Source organism: Nicotiana tomentosiformis, chromosome 5 (genome assembly GCF_000390325.3).
Source record: "Nicotiana tomentosiformis chromosome 5, ASM39032v3, whole genome shotgun sequence".
In the NCBI taxonomy this organism is placed as follows: domain Eukaryota; kingdom Viridiplantae; phylum Streptophyta; class Magnoliopsida; order Solanales; family Solanaceae; genus Nicotiana; species Nicotiana tomentosiformis.
This window is the reverse complement of record NC_090816.1, coordinates 136,684,932-136,704,653: the sequence shown is the minus strand read 5'-3', so window position 1 is coordinate 136,704,653 and position 19,722 is coordinate 136,684,932. Positions and strand designations below refer to the sequence as shown.

Sequence of the window (19,722 nt, the reverse complement as noted above, 5' to 3'; positions counted from 1 at the left end):
AAAGTCATGAAATATGAACACACATTCACTCACGAGCTCACCCATACCAATATTACCAAAATCCGATACCAAATCGCCACTCAATTCCTCAAATCAACTCACCAAATCCCTAACCCCCAACTCCCAATTTTCACCTTAAATACACACTAACTTGGGGAAAAAATAAATGGGGAAGCAAGATTATTGATAAAAAATAAGCGCAAGGGACTTACCTCAATAAATCCCTCGAAAATGCTCTCAAGAAATCACTAAACCCGAGCTTAAAATGTGTAAAATGAGCAAAAATCGCGAACCCTTGCATTTAAGTGTTATCTCCAGAAATTGCGCACCTGCGGACCTCTAGTCGCACCTACGAAAAATCCATCGCAGGTGCGGAAATAGCTTAAGGTGACTGGGACCGCTTTTGCGATCAGCTGGTCGCACCTGCGTGTGCGCACCTGTGGACAAATGGTTCGCTTCTGCGGTCCTCCTTCGCGCCTGCGGTTCATCTAGCGCAGATGCGGCATTTTTCTCGCACCTGTGACCCCTGACCAAACCCCCCCCCCCCCCACTCCGCTTCTGCGCTCCTCCTTCTGCACGTGTGAGTCCGCATCTGCGGTTTCCCCACCGCATGTGTGAAAACACCAGAAACCATAAAACTTCAGCAATTTGCATAAGTCCAAATGCAATCCGTTAAGCATTTGAAACACATCCGAGACCCCCGGGACCTCAATCAAACATACCAACAAGTCTTATAACACCATACGAACTTAGTCGAACCCTCAAATCACATCAAATAACGCTAAAAATACGATTCACCCTCTGATTCAAACTTAATGAACTTGAAACTTTAAATTTCTACAACCGATGCCGATACCTATCAAATCACGTCCGATTGACCTCAAAATTTTTACACAAGTCATAATTAATATTACGGACCTACTCCAACTTTCGGAATCGAAATCCAACCCTGATATCAAAAAGTTCACTACCGGTCAAAATCTTCAAAATTCGACTTTCGCCAATTCAAGCCTAAATCAGCTACAAACCTCAAATTCACAGTCCGGACACGCTCCTAAGCCCAAAATCACCCAACGGAGCTAACAGAACTGACAAAACTCCAATCTGGAGTCATCTTCACACAATTCTAACTACAGTCAAAATTCTAAGACTTAAACTTCCGTTTAGGGACTAAGTGTCCCAAAATCACTCTGAAACCACAACAACAACCTCCCGGTAAGTCACATAAGCAGAAGAAAAAAGTACGGGGAAAACAGTAAACAGGGGATCGGGGCTATTACTCTCAAAACGATCGACCGGGTCGTTACAATATAAATGGCAAGAAAAGCGAAGAATTAAAACTACTAACTAAATAGGACGTAACCACTTGGTATTTAGAAGTTTATGCCTTTGGACAAATACCAAGAATTCAATCAAAAGAGAAAGAGGACGTACGACGTTCTTGAAAAATGACGGAGTAACTCTTTTTATGTTTTGATTTAGGTGAAACTCTTTTATATACTAAAGTACTTTAAAATATACAAAACTATTTCCCACTCATTTGATTTTCTTACAATTTTTATTCCACATAATATAATTATATTCGAATATTTAAAATTTGGTATGAGCTAATATTAAGAATTTAAATCAATAAAATATAATTTATATCTTTTATTTCTGAAAATAAATAATTAAGTATTTGGAATAGCTAATTAGCCAAAAAATTTAATTTCATTATTTTTCAAATTCATCATACAAGTAAAACTATTTTCAAGTTGACAAAAATCTTGGCTTAAATAGATATATTTCAATAAAAAAGACCACCGATGATGAAAGAAATTAGAAAATAAAATTGAATCAATTATAATATAGTATTAAAAATTAACTTCGTTAAAATTCAAAATAGAAGAAATAAGAATGAAATAATAAGTATTCAAAATATGCTGACAATTATTATTATTTTTATTTTTCATCTATTCCAATAAATGACCCTCTATAGTTTTTTGTATACGTAATAAGTTATTGGTGGTAAAATACACATTCAGTATTAGTCATTTTTAGACCTTACATTGTTACTTAATTATTCATTTTTCCCTAGAAACTATATGACCTAGCCTTTCATTCCAATAGCTCTAATAGAAAGGTACAATTTTTTTATTTAGTGTTAATTTGATGACTGTTTGAAGAATTATAATAAAAATATATAACAATTTCGATCATGTTAGATTTAATATTATGTGACAAAAATGACTACAATTTTTGTAAGCTTACCTCAAAGGATATGCCCTTCAAATTAATATAAAATATATATGCTCAAGTGTTTTACGTGTGGATCAGTTTCTTCTAAAAACTATGTGACAACCTTCTTTATTGCAAATCTCTAAAAAATATATAATTATTTTCCTGATGGCTTTTTGAAGAATCATAATAAAAATATATAATAAATACCAGAATTTAATTATCAAAAAAATAGATATATCAATCATTTTAGATTCAATATTATGTTACTGGAATTACTATAACTTTCGTAAGATCTTTTCCAAATAGATGCCCTTCAAGTTAAGAAGAAATACGTGTTCTCCAATCGAAATGTGTACCGATCATTTTTTCTTTTAAAAATAAATTTTAGAATTGTTATAAAACTAATTATTTTTAAATATAACGACAAATGGAGTTAATCAATATTGTAATTATTTAAATACTAATTCCACTTGAATAACGATATATCGAAACTAAATATACTCTTTCAAATATAATTCTGAGTCATTCTCCGATGTATTTTACTAGCTTACTTTAGTATTCTTTTTGAATGTCTTTTCTCATTTTCAGGGCACTTTGATTTTGCGTTCATATGAAATTCGTGGATTATTAGTTGCTTGCTATATGTGTAAAGTTCTATCTACTATTTATGTTTTCAATGATTACGTGTACTATTGAAACTGAAAAGGAAGCATGCTAACTTTATTTATTAAAAAAGTGGTATAAATTTTTAGTTAGAATTATTAACTGATGATTGAGGATTTCTATGAGACGTTTTTTTCTTAATTGAGTTAGTTATATGTACAATGTCAATATTAATGACTATTGTCAGGAACTTATACTTTTATTTCATAACTCAAACACTCATTGAGATAGGATACACGTGCGATGCGCGTACCCTGAACGAGTTTTTTATTATATTGAATGTAAAATTCTTATTGGATAAAAATTATAATTATAATTAAATATTTAAAACTTTGGATGAGCTATTATTATGATTTGAATCAACAACAAAATATCTCTTTAACGTTAAGAACAATCCTAATTAAACCAAAAAGTCTTTAATTTAATTAATTTGTGAAAAGTCCAAGTCATTCTTTTCAAAATTTATAATAAAATAGATTATAATATGGTAGTAATAGTCAAACTGTTAAAAATACAAATGTTAAAAACAATAAAAATGAAACATTAGAAGGCAAAGTATATTCTAAGTTAGTTGCCATTAATTAATTTTCTTTCTCGTATTCGTTCAAATAAATGACAACTCCCTATACTTTTCTCTGTACGAAGTTACTTATTTTAAAATATTAACTTAATGTAGGCATTTTTAAAACTTAGCATTTGATAACTTGATTTACATGTTCTTCATATATACATATTTTACTGATTGATTCTAACCATACGTGTAACGCACGTACACTAAAGCTAGTACATAAAAACAATACCTTCCCGTGTACACATAAAAGCTCGTTTGCGTAATCAAGTGCGTACTCTAGGAAACATATCGGCGAAACAAAACTACACGATAACTCCTAGGCGTGTAGATGAGTTGGGTTGATTTGATTTATATTAAAACAAACCAAACCAACTACGTCAGTTTGAATTGGTTCGAGTATTCAGTTTTTCGAGTTGGTTTGTTATATGAATGTTATTTCAATCTTACTTTGATATAAAAGTTATAGATAAAGTTTTGATAAGTAAAAATTAAAAACAACTAAAAAATATATCATCTATTAAAATATTATTGTGGGAGAACTAATTTATTAACACATGATAGTTATTTTATTAGTCGTTTAACAGTAAATGTTTCATGGATGTACGCTTTCAAGGTTAATCGAATTTAATAATTAAACACAAAAATTAATATGAAACTTAAATAGTGATATGTTCTATTTAACTTTAAAATTACATTCAGCCATTACGTGAGGAGAAACTAGCCATTTTCACTCTCTCTAGCTTAGGGCTCTCGGCGCACGTTAAGATAACGTACGCCGACAGTGGTAGCCATGGCCAGAGGGTGAGGTCGACCGAAGAAACAATCAATTATTACAGTAGGGAGCTCGGTAAGTGCTAGAGTAATTGCTGAAACCCTAGAAAATGGAGGAGAACAGAGAATTTCAGCACCAATAGCAATTCATTTTCCGGCACTTTCACCATTGGCGTCGGCAGTGAAATCGAACCCTGGATTAAACTATTGAACCTCAACGGAGACTAAAAGATGTAATTGACTGGAAATGAAAGCCCACAAGGAGGTATAAGCACCAATGATTCAACAAAGGAGAATGTTGAAGCAATAATGAAGCAACAAGATCCAGCGACTACTTGGACTGGACTATTCAACCGTAATCGTGTTGCAACTAATGGTATGTCTCTTGATTACATTCCCTCGGAATTAGTTGAGGGGTCTATAATTGTTAAGCTTGACAAAGGAGAAACAGAAAAGGAGATTGATAAATGGAAGTCGGCACTAATAGTGTATGTAGTAGGAGATACAACTCGGTATAACTACATGAGCAAATATGTGCAACAAAACTGGAATACTGTATCGGAACCTGGAATCTACTATCATGAGGAGGGATATTATATTGTTAAATTTCAAAGAATAGCATATATGAATGAAATATTGTATGCAGGACCTTATAGCATTAACAACGGACCTATGATTTTAAAGCAATGGATACCAGACTTTGATTTCAATGCAGAGTTCCTCACAGAATTGCCTCTATGGGTTAAGTTCCCAAATTTGCTCATGAGTTGTTGGAGCAGGGATTCATTGATTAGGATAGCCAGTGCCATTGGTGTTCCTAAATATGCTGATGAATGCACAGCAAAACAGACTAGAATATCCTTTGCTCGAATGATCATTGAAGTTAATGTCATCAAGTCCTTGCCATCTGAAATAACAGTGATGGATCCTTCAGGGAAAACATTTCAGCAGGGAGTGATATTTGAATGGAAACATGAATACTGTGAACAATGCTTAATGATAGGTCATAATTGTGATAAGCAAAGAAGGGATAGATTGAAGAAAGAGGAACAAAAGCAAACTAGGCCAATTGAGAGGAAGAAGAGACCTCAAAAACTGGTTTCAACTTGGGTCCCAAAGGTAGATACTCATAAGCCAGCTACCTCTACTGGTGATCAGCAAGGTACTAGCTATGCAGGGGCAACCAAACAAACACAACAAGAAGCATAAATAATGGCAAATGAAGAGATAGATCCTCAAGCCAAAGAGAAGCAAATATTGAAAGGAAAGGCAGCTAAAGAAATAAATGGCAGACCTATGAATCAAATAGTGGAAGTTGCTATACCTGTGAGAAATGAGTTTGACATATTACAACAAGATGATGCTGTGGTGGCAACCTTATTCCTTCTGATTTAGGAGGGGAATACATATGCCATCAATAATGTCTTGGCTAGCATGGAATGGGATGAGGTTAAATAAGAGGTATAAACAAAAAAAAATTGCTACATACCTTAAAGAGAATAAAGTAAGCTAGTTGGATTAGTGGAAACAAGAGTCAAGGAACATAATGCAGTCAAAATTAGTAGAAAAATAGCTCATGGATGGGAATTTGAAAATAACTATGCAAGTGTAGTCAATGGAAGAGTTTGAATGCTTTGGGATAGTGCAGTATATTATATCATGTCACGACCCAAACTAACCTCCGTCGTAATGGCGCCTATCGTGGAACTAGGCAAGCCGACTCATTTCCAAAACAAACCGATATTTCCATTTCAAAGATAATTTCAAGGTTATTTAACATAAAACCTCCATTTAAAGAGTTCAAATCAAAGAAAAATAGAAGTGTGGAAAAGAAAAGCCCGACATCGGGGTGTCACTAGTCATGAGCATATACTATAATCTGTCTAACAATATCAAGGCTAACTCAGCCCGAAAAATATCTAAATACAACTAGAGGAAGATAAGAGGGAGAAGAGCAGGGACTGCGATCGCCAAACAGCTACCTTGCTATCTCCAAGAAAATCTGCAACCAGGACACTCAATAACCGCTACCGTGTCCAGCTATACCTGAATCTGCACACAAGGTGCAGGGAGTAACGTGAGTACGCCAACTCAGTAAGTAACAACAATAAATAAAGACTGAGCAGTAGTGACGAGCAATAAAGCATATAACGTTCATATCAGGAAATCTCAGTAAAATACCACATGCTTTTAAAATCAGGATTTGAATCAAATATCTCGTTTAAACCCAGTTCCAGTAAAAATTATTTAAAGATATTTTTCCAATAATTTTACAAACAAAGGCTCAATGCAAAGGTGAGCAAAAATGATTAAATCATAAACAGCCCCTCGGGCAAAATATCACTCATATACAACCCCTTGGGCAAACCTCACAGTCACTCGTGCCACTCGGGCATACCTCACAATCACTCTTGCCACTCGGGCATACCTCACAATCACTCTTGCCTCCCAGTCACTCAGCACTCGGCACTCGGCACTCGCACTCAGTAGGTACCTGCACTCACTAAGAATTAGAGGTATATCTGCCAGCGTCCGCAGACTCCGGAATCCCCTTCTATCATTTTATGTTGCTTCCTTATATTTTATTTAGACCTTGACATATAGAGACATTGAGGATAAATTCTTAGAAGCTTGTGATTTATTTCTACCGGGTTTTGGGAGTTGAAATTATTTGAATTGTAGTTTATCTATTTCAGATATTATTATTATTCCGCATTAATAGGCTTACCTAGTCTTAAATACTAGGTGCCATCACGACATCCTACGGAGGGAATTTGGGGTCGTGACAGATTGGTATCAGAGTTTAGGTTACATAGGTATCACGAATCAAGAGCGGGTTTAGTAGAGTCTTGTGGATCGGTACGGAGACGTATGTACTTATCTTCAGGAGGATGCAGAACCTTTAGGAAACTTCACATTCTTGGATTCTTGTCGTGCGAATTTGTTTATGATTTGGTACTACGAGGCGGTACCTCGGAAGTGCCCTTGTTGATATTGATTTATGGCCATAATTGCTTTCGATTAATTGTTGTGATTCTCATAAAGTTGAAGAAAATTCTGTTTTGATTCCACGAGATATTATTTGTAATTATTTGGTGTCATTAAATATGACATACTATTTGATTTATTTCCAATATCATTTTATTTTACTATATTGTTAAACATTTTTCCATGCCATTACTATATTCCAGTAGGGCCTCACCTGACCTCGTCACTACTCTACCGAGGTTAGGCTTCGCACTTACTGGGTACCGCTGTGGTGTACTCATACTATACTTCTGTATATTTTTTTGTGCAGATCCAGATACATTTTACCAGCCTAGACGTCAGTGAGTTACCTGCGCACGGAGACTTCGAGGGATATCTGTCAGCGTCCGCAGACTCCGGAGTCCCCTTCTATCATTTTATGTTGCTTCCTTATATTTTATTTAGACCTTGACATATAGAGACATTGAGAATAAATTCTTAGAAGCTTGTGATTTATTTCTACTGGGTTTTGGGAGTTGAAATTATTTGAATTGTAGTTTATCTATTTCAGATATTATTATTATTCCGCATTGATAGGCTCACCTAGTCTTAGAGACTAGGTGCCATTACGACATCCTACGGAGAGAATTTGGGGTCGTGACATATCAAGAGTATACAACAAGAAGCACAACTACTACATTGTAATGTGGTTAGTACGAACCAAGCCATTGATTGTGATATGACAGTGGTGTATGGATATAACACAATAGAAAAAAGAAAGGAGTTATGGCAACGACTTGCAGGAATCTCACAGAATGTAACTAAACCCTGGATTATCTGGGGTGGATTCAATTCCATATTTTGCCCACAAGATAGACTATATGGTACAACAGTAACTAGCATAGAGATAAAGGACTTTGCTGAATGTGTACAAAACCTGATGCTGAATGAGCTACCATGGAAGGGAGATTACTATACCTGGACAAATAAACAACAAGAAGAATACATAATTTGGAGTAGAATTGATAGAGCAATGGGAAATGCAAAATGGATGATGCAGTTGGGACATCTCACTACTGAATACATTCTGCCTCACATATCAGACCATAGCCCTATGATAATAAATACTAACCTGAGGGAGCCAAAGATCAAGACACCATTCAAATTCTTCAATGTTTGGTCAACACATGAGAACTTTCCCAAGATGGTGGAGGACTGTCGGGCACAGAACCTGCATGTAGATACAATGAGAAATATTTGGCTGAAGCAGAAAGACTTACGAGGAAAAATGAAGATTCTAAATGAAGCTAAGTTCAAGGGTATCTCTATGAAGATTGAACAAGCAAGGGAAGACCTGAAAGAGGTTTAGATAAGTTAACATTATACAGATGCACTTGCATCAGAAGAGAAGAATATAATATGCCAGCTTGAAAGGTGGTCCTTGATTGAAGAAGGTATAATGCAACAGAAGGCTAGGGCAATGTGGATAAAACTTGGAGACTCTAACACTAGCTACTTCTCAACAGTCATGAAAGATAGGAAATAGAGGAAACAAATCACTGAGATTGATTCTCTAGATGGAAGGAGATTGACTGATCCAGTAGATATAAGGGAAGAGATTACTCAATTCTACAAATCACTCATGGGCACAACAATCCCAAGTGTAGCAACATTAAATAAGAAGACCATGAGAAGAGGCAAAAAGCTAGAGCATGATCAACAACTTCAGCTATGTGAAACAGTAGCAGAACAAGCAATCTATGATAGATTATGCTCTATAGGAGATGACAAAGCACCAGAGGTGGATGGATACAATGCAGTATTCTATAAAAAAAAAGCATGGCCAATTATCAAGAATGAAGTTATAGAAGCAGTGAATGAGTTCTTTATAACAGGTACTATGTTTAGAGGCATCAATTGTACTGCAGTAACTTTGATTACAAAAGTAGCTAGTCTTGCTACAATCAAAGAGTATAGGCCCAGTGCTTGTTGTACTGTCCTATATAAAATCATTGCTAAAGTCCTAGTAGGGAAAATACAAAAGGTTATTGCTAGCATCATCACGGAAACACAGTTGGATTCATTCCTGGGAGAAGAGTTGTAGATAATGTGATTTTGGCACATGAATTGGTAAAAGCAAACACAAGGAAATACATCACCTAGATGCATGATTAAGGTAGATATCCAAAAAGCTTATGATACAGTAGATTGGATGTTCTTGAAACAGATGCTGGAGGAGCTGCACTTTCCTTCAAAGTTTACTAGATGGGTGATGGAATATGTGTCAACTGTAACTACTCCGTAGTAATCAATGGAGAACCAACCAAACCATTTGATGCTATAAGAGGGCTCAAGCAAGGGGACTCAATGTTACCTTTCTTATTTGCCATAGTCACGGAGTACTTAATTAGAAATCTTAGTGAACTGAGAGATGAGAAGCAATTCAAATATCATCCTAAGTGTTCAAAAATGAATATCACTCATTTGAGCTTTGTGGATGACCTACTAATGAATGCTAAAGAAGATCTAACTTCTGTAAGACTACTATACAAAAAGTTTGCTAACTTCACAGATGCCTCAGGTTTACAAGCTAACATGTCGAAGGATGCTATATATTTTGGTGGAGTACCAGATCCTCTTAGGCATGAAATTCAACAACTACTTAGATATGGACAATGGAAATTATTTTTTAGGTATTTAGGGATCCCACTGGCTACAAGGAAACTGAAGATGGTAGAATGGCAACCACTAATATCCAAGATCACTGCAAAGGTGGCTTCATGGGTAGCAAGGAAGTTGTCATATGCTGGCCGAGTCCAGTTGCTGAAGACAGTTCTATTTGGAGTTCAATCCTATTGGGCACAGATGTTCATAATACATGCCAAAGTGATGAAGGCCATAGAAATTTACTGCTGAAGTTATATTTGGTCAGGAGCAAATGAAATAACTAGAAAAGCATCGGTATCCTGGAGTAGAATGTGTGTGCCAAAGTCCGCTGGAGGACTTAACCTCATAAATCTGAAGATCTAGAACAAAGCAACTATAGTAAAAACTTGCTGGGAATTACATAGCAAGAAAGATACTCTTTGGATCAAATGGATACATGAGTATTATATAAAAGGGAGGCAACTAGCAAATATGCCCATACCCTAGCAAGGAAGTTGGATGGTAAGAAAAATACTCAAGGCAAGAGAGGAATTGGGTAATGTGGAACATAAGTCACCAGGGAATAGGAGCATGATTAGGAGCATCTATCTGAAAATGATAGGAGATCTACCAAAAGTCACCTGGAAGAATTTAATGTGTGGGAATGCAGCAAGACCAAAAGCAATCTTCATAACATGGCTTCAATTTCAAGACAGATTACTCACAGCTACAAGACTACAAAGCTGGGGTATACAGATAGATACAAATTGTCAAATGTGCAAACTAGCAGAGGAAAGCAAGGATCATCTATTTGCTGAATGTGGAGTTAGCAGAAGAGTATGGAGTAAACTAATGGCATGGATACAAACTGATTGGCCATCAATGATGACATGGGGGCAACTATAGAGCTGGATAGAACAGAGAACAAGAGGAAAGGCAAAGCAAGCAAAAATATTGAAGCTGGTATATACAGAGTTCATCTATGCAATATGGATTGAACGAAACAACAAAGTGTTTATGTAGAAAGCGAAAACTATTGATATTGTAGGTAGAGAAATAGCATATACCTGTCATGTTCGTGCTGCTGAGAACCTTAAGATGACTCTACAGAATTTTAGATTTCCTAGTTAATGTGTATAGGATAGTTTCTCTTAGTGTGGATATGTTTACCATATGAATAACAGACTGAGTATAAAGTCTAGCTGGATTTGTAAATATTCTACTTGGTAATTAATGAAAGTTGATAGTTACAAACAAAAAAAAAACTTTAAAATTACCAATAAAACACTATTTTAAATTTTAAAAAGATATAAGAGTTTAATAGATCTTGACATACGAATATGGAAGAACAAAGAGATTGACGCAGTAACATCTAATAAGAAAGTGGTAATATAAACCATTATTTAAAGTAAATAAAAATGGATGCACTTATAGTTCTCTTCAATATTACATCCCATGAGGGGATCACAAATATTTTTAGACATTTTAAAAAAAAAATCTATATAGACTAAAAATATATATAAAATTATATATTTATACGCCGGTTTTTTGTTCGAGTTCTTTTGCTAAATACCAAACTTAATCGGAATTTTTAATCGATTTTGATTGACTTTTCGATTTGGCGCGATTTTCTTGTTCGGTTTGATCTTCCCTAAATTAACTCCATTAAATGTAATTAATATATTCACTACCAACCACAAAGTTCCAGCAGAACAACATTTTCTTTGTTGAAACATATTGATAAGAATAAATGTCATTTTAGTTACCTACTGTGTAGAAACGTAAAAAGGCAAGGCGTGTATTTACAAATGTAAAGGAAAAACAGAAAATTACAATAATAAATACCATCTAAAGTTTCAGTAGGGCATCATTATCTTTGTTTAAAATGTTGATTAGAATATGTCATTTTACCTACTGTATTCAAAAGTAAAAGGCCAGGCAAATTTTTTAACTTATTATAGGAGTACCTATTTCTTTCCATAAAATATATTCGAAAGATGAACTCGATTTTTTTGGTTTTTTCAATTACAACTTTAAGCAAGATAACGTAGAATATATTATTTACAGGATTCCGGAAAGTCAGAAACAGTATCATTTCCGCCTAGTGGACCCAAACTTCCTACGGAAAAAATAAAACAAGCTTCCCAATCTTTCCTTGGAGACAAAAACATTAAACAGAGGCAAAATCTAATCTTTTCATGATGGAGAACCCAACAAAACCACATACCAGGTCAAGTTTTTGCATAACTTTCCAGCTAACTTTCCAGCTTTTCTTCAACTGCTATGCGGTCCGTTGGCCCAAGTGAAGTTTGTTTTGATGATTGACAAAGGAACTCAAGCATGAACTAGGTCTATATATAATGTACACAGATACGGGCAGATTCGAGCATAAAGAATGCACGTGTAGGAGATAAGCTTAAGTTGTTATATCTGATATCTCCTGATCGAAAATGTTAAATAAATGATAAGGAGAAGAACTCCTTACTCGAAGAGAACTTTATCCAAGATAAGGAAGGAGTTAGAAGTTGAAGATAACTAAAACTTTTCCACCATGGAAGAGTATAACATTAGAACTCTAATTATTTCCTATTCTACTAACTCTATAAATTGTAAGATGTTTTCATTTTACAGGGACGCACAAACGCTGAAGTTAAACTTGAGTGAGATATTTTTCAAGCAATTCTTGTGTAATTCAAGTGTGCGAACATGAAGCTACATGAACCTGCTAGAAGAACCAGTTCCAAGTGTTTGTCTTTTATTCTAGTTTCATTGTAGTATGTGCTTTCAAATTGTACCTTTCAACTTTATCTAGACGCAATTGTATTAGGTACTATGAGTATTCAAGTTAGAGTTAACTTGAAGTTGTTCAACAGTTAGAGGCTGGTTGCCACAACGGGATTAGAGGTAATCCTTAGGTTTACAAAAAGTTTTTGTAAATGCTGTTTTGGCTCAGTGATTTAGTAAAGTGTTGGCGAAAATCCTACTGAGTAGTAGGTCATATTTTTTTCACCTTTTGAGCCGGGTGTTTTTTACGTAATATACTTGTGTTCTTTACTTTTTGCATTTACTATTTCTGCAACAATAATATAAGGAACACATAGAAGAACTATGTCCTTCTATAACCAGTGCACGCGAAAATTGGACATCACACAAATCATTCCCCTCTTGTGTGGCATTGAAATATAAAACAACAATTGGTATCAGAGCGGATTCTCCTTGAAAAGGCTTACACCTTAGGAGAAGATCAACATGAATGCACCACCTGGAAACTTGAAAGGGCAATCCACTGCTAGACCATCACTCTTTAATGGTCAGTATTACTCTTGGTGGAAAAACAGGATGAGAGATCACATTATAGGAGAGGACTATGAGCTATGGGATATTGTTACCAATGGTCCACTGGCTATCTTGAAGAAAAATACTGAAGGAGTAGATATGCCAAAGACAAGAGCGGATTGCACTACCGAGGACTTGAAGAAATGGGAGAAGAATGCTATAGCCAAGAAATGACTTATTTGTGGACTTGGTCTAGATGAGTACACCAGAATCCAAAGTTATACCACTGCTAAGAAAATTTGGGACACATTGCAAGTGGCTCATGAAGGAACACCTTGGGTGAAGAGATCTAGAGGAACTCTACTGTATTCTCAATATGAGAACTTTGCTATGAAGGAAGGAGAAACCATTCAAGATATGTACACAAGATTCGCTATACTGACAAATGAGCTAAAGTCTCTTGGAAGGATTATTTCTAAAGAAGATAGAGTCGAGAAGATACTGACTAGGGTTTGCCTATCATTCGGGAGAGCAAAATCAATGCCATTCAGGAATCAAAGAATATTGCCATTCTCCCACTGAATGAATTAATTGAAAATCTCACTGCCTATGAACTTAGGAGACAAATCATGAAAATGGATGTATCTAAGAAGAAAAAGAGCCTGGCACTCAAAATCACTGAAGGTTCTAATCTAGAAGATGATGAAATGGCTATGATCACCAAGGATTTCAAGAACTACCTGAGGAGAGGAAAAGGTTCTTCAAGAAGTGGAAGCTATAGCAAGTCAAAAGCTCCTGAGAAGCAAACCAATGATGGTTGCTATAAGTGTGGAAAGACCGATCACCATATCAAGAACTGTCCTTTATGGGAAATTGAATTGAAGAAGGAAAGAGCTGAACGAAGGAACTTGAAGAAGGAACAGGTTCAAGCCAAGAAAAGTAACAACAAAGGATCAACCATGGCTATGGTCTCTGTTTGGGGAGAAAGCTCAGATGAAAGCTCAGATGATGATGAGGAGGAGGATGAACAAACACTTATGGCCATTGGAGAATCTGATGAAGAAATTGAGGTAAGTGTAATTCATCTTAAAGACAAGATTAAATTGTTGTCTGAAGAAATGTTATCTAAGTTACTACTAGAACTAATTGATGAATCTGAGGATGTTAACAACAAAAAGGAACAACTGTCTAAAGAATATGTGATTTTGAAGGCTAAATACAAAAACTTGGAACCTAGGGTTAGTGAAACTGTAAGTGAAAATACTTTGTTGAAGAACCAGATTCATGCACTTGACTCAACTGTCCTAGAGCTTAGATCTGTAAATCTAAAACTAAAATTAGGAATAGGTAAAAAGATAGTTGATCACACACAACTCACTTTATAAGAAAATGTAGGAAAATGAAAGATGAATTGTACAAAAGGGATAGATAGGTAAGAATCCTAAAGGAGAATCTAAGAAAGGTCAATCATGAGCTAGCACTACAAGAAATCAGCCTTATTGTGGCGACCAAAGTCGCTACAAAAACCCTGAAAGTCGCTACTACATCTTATAAGAGGTGACATATGTGTTGCTGCAAGCAAATCCGTAACTGAAAGGTATTTGTCGCGACATTTAAGGTCGCCGCTAAAAGCGCATATTTTGTGGCGACATAGTTGCCACAAAAAATGAAAAAATCCGCTACAAAAATGGTTCCACAAGAATAAAACTTTAGTTGGGTTGCCACTGCTATTCACCTTTAGCGGCGACTACTATCGCTGCCAAAACATTAATTTTAGTGGCAAGTTTATGTTGCCACTATAAATGAGTGTTAGTAGCGACTCGTGCCGTCACAAAATAATAAATCATGAAAGACACAATAACTTTCTGTAGCGACTAAAGTTGCTGCAAGAGAAATAACCCAACAGTGGCAACTTTAACATCGCAACAATTATTAATATTTGTAACAAAATAATGTCACCACTAAAATTTATTTTCTCAAAAACTATAATGATCAAAATTATATGCATTTCTTGTAGGAACCTAATTTTCTAAGTTTTAATATCTGGATATTCATATCAATTGACTACCAACATTAAAAGCAACCAATAATATTTAAATAACACCAAAAGAATTTCTCAAACTAAATATTAGAAATATTTTCATTACTAAAAAGTCAACTACATACATACTACACGACACTTCATTTTGAATTGTAATTGTATGCATATACATATTCCTAAAAAGATAAAATATTAAGTGCCTTGTAACTGCTTCTTAGTTGACATCATCATTGAACGATACCATTGTTTAAGTGCCTTGTCCCTGCGAGACAAAAATAATATATATATATATATATATATATATATATGCATGAGATTTTTTATATCAAAAACCATGCATAGTAAAACTTCAAGAATAACAAAAAGGGGTCTATTAGGTTTAAAGACGTTGTGCTTCTTTTTATCTAAAAAGAGTTATTGGACTTTCTGAATGGAAACCTCTCCTAGCCATCATTCTATGCTTTGTGGTCTGATGAAATAATAAATTCCAGTAGCATAAATCAGAGAATATCTCTCAATTATTAAAGTTTCACTAACTTCCACCTAATTTAATCTTTCAGTTTTTTTCATCCAACAACAACCCCTAAGATCAAGATTTGATTTTTACTATTGAGAAATCAAGTTAATGGACTTGTTTTCTCCAGGAACTTCAATCATATTTACATATCATAACAAAGAAGACCTAACAACCTTTTACCCAAAATAGTCCCAAGAAGACCTAACAGCAGCAACCATATACTCTGTAATCAACCATATCATACAACACCTAATAATTGAACATATCACACAAACAATCCCAACTCTGCTATCCTCTGTTTCGCAGCAGAAACAGCAGCAACAGCAGTGCCTGGAGCAGCTCTCCTCTATCATCCTTGCGTATATGTTGGATCTCCCAAACTTTATCTGGTGTGTCTATTTCTCCAGTAATAGAATTTCTCTGTAATATAGTTTCAGATAAAAAATATATAAATATGTAAATAACAAAGAAGCATATGTGATAGTAGGAGACTAAATATATTTTTACCGTAGATTCCTCTACTTCTGCAAAAGACCTTGTACCACAAGTATGCTTAGTTATTTGCTTTGCTCTATTTCTTTTGTTCCTCTCACTTACAACATGTAAGTCAACAGATTAATAAATCACCATTCAAAGATGTGAATATTGCCCTTTGGTTGGCAGAATCTTCAGGTATCAAGTTAATGCCTTAAAATCCGGACTTCCAAAATATTGTATTAGGTATTTTCAGTCTTCAAACTCAACATCTTCAGGTCGATGAGACAATCTTTCTTCAGTAGTAGCGTACTCAAAGTACAAAAATGCTGAGTCGAGCTTTCCATGCTCTAAAAAGCCTTTGCATAGTGCTATTACAAATGCTTGAAACCTATGCTCTTGCAGCCCGCTGCAAACTTTAAATTTATCCTAACAATAAATGTAACATTATATTTGATATCCTAACCACATAAATAAACCTTGCAACTTAAAGTCAATACAATATTGAAGAGTATTATGTGCTGCTTAGTGAGGTGTAACTTTTTACACCCTTATTCTACAATACATACCCTCCCCCACCTCCCACCCCCCACCCCCCACCCTAATTTCTTTTACATAGTTTCTCTAATTTATCAATAAACCAGTCTTTCCATCCATACAATACCAGAATATTTGTAAAAGCTCTACGTCTGCGGCATAAAAAAGGGACAAATGAAGCTTTATATCTGATATAAACTTCAACTATAGAGAAGCAATAATTTTAAGATGTACCAAGATTCCTGAAAAACCCTATTATCACATCACTGAATAACTGATATCAATTGATATGTGATTCCAAAATAGGGTACTCCCATAACTCATTGGTGATTACTGAAACATTTTGTAGTGTTAAGGTTAAGATGTGTCACAAGATCACATAAGAAAGAATAATAACTTGAAAGTAATTTACTACCTTTACCTTTAATCACATTGCTTCTCCGTGTTTGAGAACTATTTTTTGCCAATTTCCATCTTGGAACGAGATAGTGCTCCTCATGATCAAACCGTAGTAATTAATAATATCTCTAACCCCGGAACCTACTGCTCTATCAATGTCATCTGGAATCAGAATTTTGATTTTGCCACCATACTTAGTTTTTATATCTAAACTTTTAGATTTGTATTTTCCTCTTCCTCTTTTTTTATTGCTGGAAGAAACTGCAAGTAAAAGGATATTGTTGTTCATTACTAGTTTCGCACAATCAGTAAAAATAATTTTCATAAAATACCAAAAAACAGAAAACTAACTTGCACAATTTTCAGTCTCTAGAGAGCGATGCACATTTTCTGCTTCATTTCGTGATGATTGTGTTTCTAAAGGTCTTTGGAGAGAGTTACTAAATACTCGTTCAGTCTGTAAAGGTTCTTGACTCGGGTTACATGATTAGTCCAAGTTTTGCCGACATAGTTATGCTTCAATCATATTAATATTTTTACTCATCTAAAAAAATATCAAAGGAAAGACAACTAATCAATCATCACATCAAATATTATACATTTTAGAGCAAATGAAGATACTACTATTATAGTCACATATGCGTGCCTTATAAAATTAAATATTTCATGTCTACTAATTTAGGCACATAACTATATAAGAACAAAATAAGAATCAACAAGAGAAAATGTCACCAGCCATGAAGAAAATTAAAGGACAGTCACTATGTTTCAAAATATAACAGATACTACGAAATAAGAAGTTTTAAGAATTCAAGAAAGACATTTAATAAACAAAAACCACAAGTCATGAAGTGTAGTAAAGATCAGCCAAAAATGAATATGAATAGAATTCATGAAGCTTCCAACTTTTCTAAAATGGGCTGGGGCTTGATGTCCCGAATGATGAGTTAACTATTTTACATTTGAATACAATATCATAAATCTTTTGTGTGGACAAAATAACTTTTTCTATATGGATTCTTGATAACAAATGTAGGACAAAAGGTTTTTAAATAACCAGAAAATAGAGTGCTCCTTTGCAATTCTGTTCAGATTTCATGTCAAATGCAATAACAACAGAACTATGGCAAGGACTGAAAACAATTCCCTTTCATATCCTAGGAAGAGAAAATCACACTACTGCGATATCAAAGTCGAGATCTAACTGGTAAGGAGACATAACTGAAAGAACCTACGAAACTCATATAATAATTCAAACTAAATAGAATGCCGACATGTAAAAGGTCTCTCAAGAAGAAGATTTAACCTTACCCAGAAAAAGAGATAGCCGAGATTCTGTCAAGACCGAGAATTGACAGTAACAACACCAAATACGATTCAAATGATTCTTTCTGTGTGAATTTGTTTGGTATTCATGTAGATTATCAAATGGCTCAAAGAAATTCGAGATGAAATATGAGAATACAAATGTGAAACTGCTAAAAAAATAATTATCCGTAACTGCATGTTGAAACTTTTGTCTTACAGAATCATTATACGAAAATACCCAAATGTAAATATATCTTATAAAAATATTTATGGGGTTTTAGTTAGATATGAGATAGTAACAAATAAGAAGGAAAGGATGCACAAAATCGATTAGGAACAGAAATAGTTTCTTTGATTTTTCCTCCAATAAATCGATCGATTAAAGCGGGGCAACCTCTTATCCAAAAGAAAAAATAAAAGATTAGGGATTTGAACATACCTGACAAATGAGATTCACATTTTGATTTGAGGGGTTTTGATTTGGGTTTAATTTTAGATGAGGAGACATGATTTGTAGAGAGAGATAACGTCGATTCTAGAGAGAGTTTTGTACTCCTCAATTCTTTCTCTAGCTTTGTGGGCTTCTGTTCTAGACAAGTTTTAATTAGGATAAAACTTTATTATTTTAAAAGTGAAAATCAATGGTACAGGAGCGACTAAGTCACTGCAAGAGAGTTTTAGCGACGACTTTGCCAAAGTCGCCACAAAAATTATGGAGCCAAAATTCTATTCTTAGCGGGACTGAAAATTTCAGCCACGTCAGAGGCAACCTAAAATAAGTTGCTGCTAAAAATTATCCTTTTGCAACGACTTTAGAAATCGCTGGTAATAATATAGTTGTTGTAGAAACCTATAGACTCGCTGCTATATGTTGCCACTAATAATTCAATTTCTTGTAGTGTAGATAGAACTTGTAAATGGAACGGGTCCTCCGATGCACTTTCATGGCTACAAGAATACCATAATAGCAATAGAAGAGGACTTGGCTTTGGGAACCTGACACCTAAGTGGGATCCCCAAAGCAAGTACCTCACACTTCCTGAGAATAAGATTTCCACACACTGTGGTAAAACAGGTCACTATAAAAGTGAATGCATTGCAAAAGAAAAGGCAAGTCAAAAGAACAAAGAATTTATTCAAGGGAAGAATAAGCTACCAAGTTGGGCTAAAAAGAATTTGATTCGTCCTTTTGCCTATAGAAAGGGACCCAAACTAGTTTCGGTTCCTAAGACTAGCCTATGATTTCTTTTTGCAGTTCCAAGTGAAGGGGAGCTACCAAATATGGTATATAGATAATGGTTACTCAAAGCACATGACAAGAAGCAAGAACCA

The 19,722-nt window shown here is 34.8% G+C and overlaps 2 protein-coding genes and 1 long non-coding RNA gene across 4 annotated transcripts; 2 read left to right on the top strand and 1 right to left on the bottom strand.

Annotated features, from left to right (window-relative positions):
* Window positions 1-4,534: 4,534 nt before the first annotated feature.
* On the top strand, window positions 4,535-5,434 carry LOC104110235 (uncharacterized). The gene has a single exon (XM_009619685.1). It carries the CDS (start codon window positions 4,535-4,537, stop codon window positions 5,432-5,434), a length of 900 nt encoding a protein of 299 aa, XP_009617980.1.
* Window positions 5,435-8,834: 3,400 nt separating this feature from the next.
* On the top strand, window positions 8,835-9,296 carry LOC138893217 (uncharacterized). The gene has a single exon (XM_070176994.1). It carries the CDS (start codon window positions 8,835-8,837, stop codon window positions 9,294-9,296), a length of 462 nt encoding a protein of 153 aa, XP_070033095.1.
* A 6,320-nt stretch (window positions 9,297-15,616) lies between these two features.
* On the bottom strand, window positions 15,617-18,999 carry LOC104110233 (uncharacterized). Of its 2 annotated transcripts, XR_001971997.3 has the most exons (5): window positions 18,830-18,999; window positions 17,434-17,626; window positions 17,099-17,343; window positions 16,180-16,575; window positions 15,617-16,092 (listed from the first exon to the last, which is right to left on the bottom strand). It is a non-coding gene; the product is annotated as an uncharacterized lncRNA (long non-coding RNA). The 2 variants fall into 2 exon arrangements; XR_011408054.1 differs by lacking the exon at window positions 17,434-17,626 and having other exon boundaries at window positions 18,830-18,993.
* Window positions 19,000-19,722: the final 723 nt, after the last annotated feature.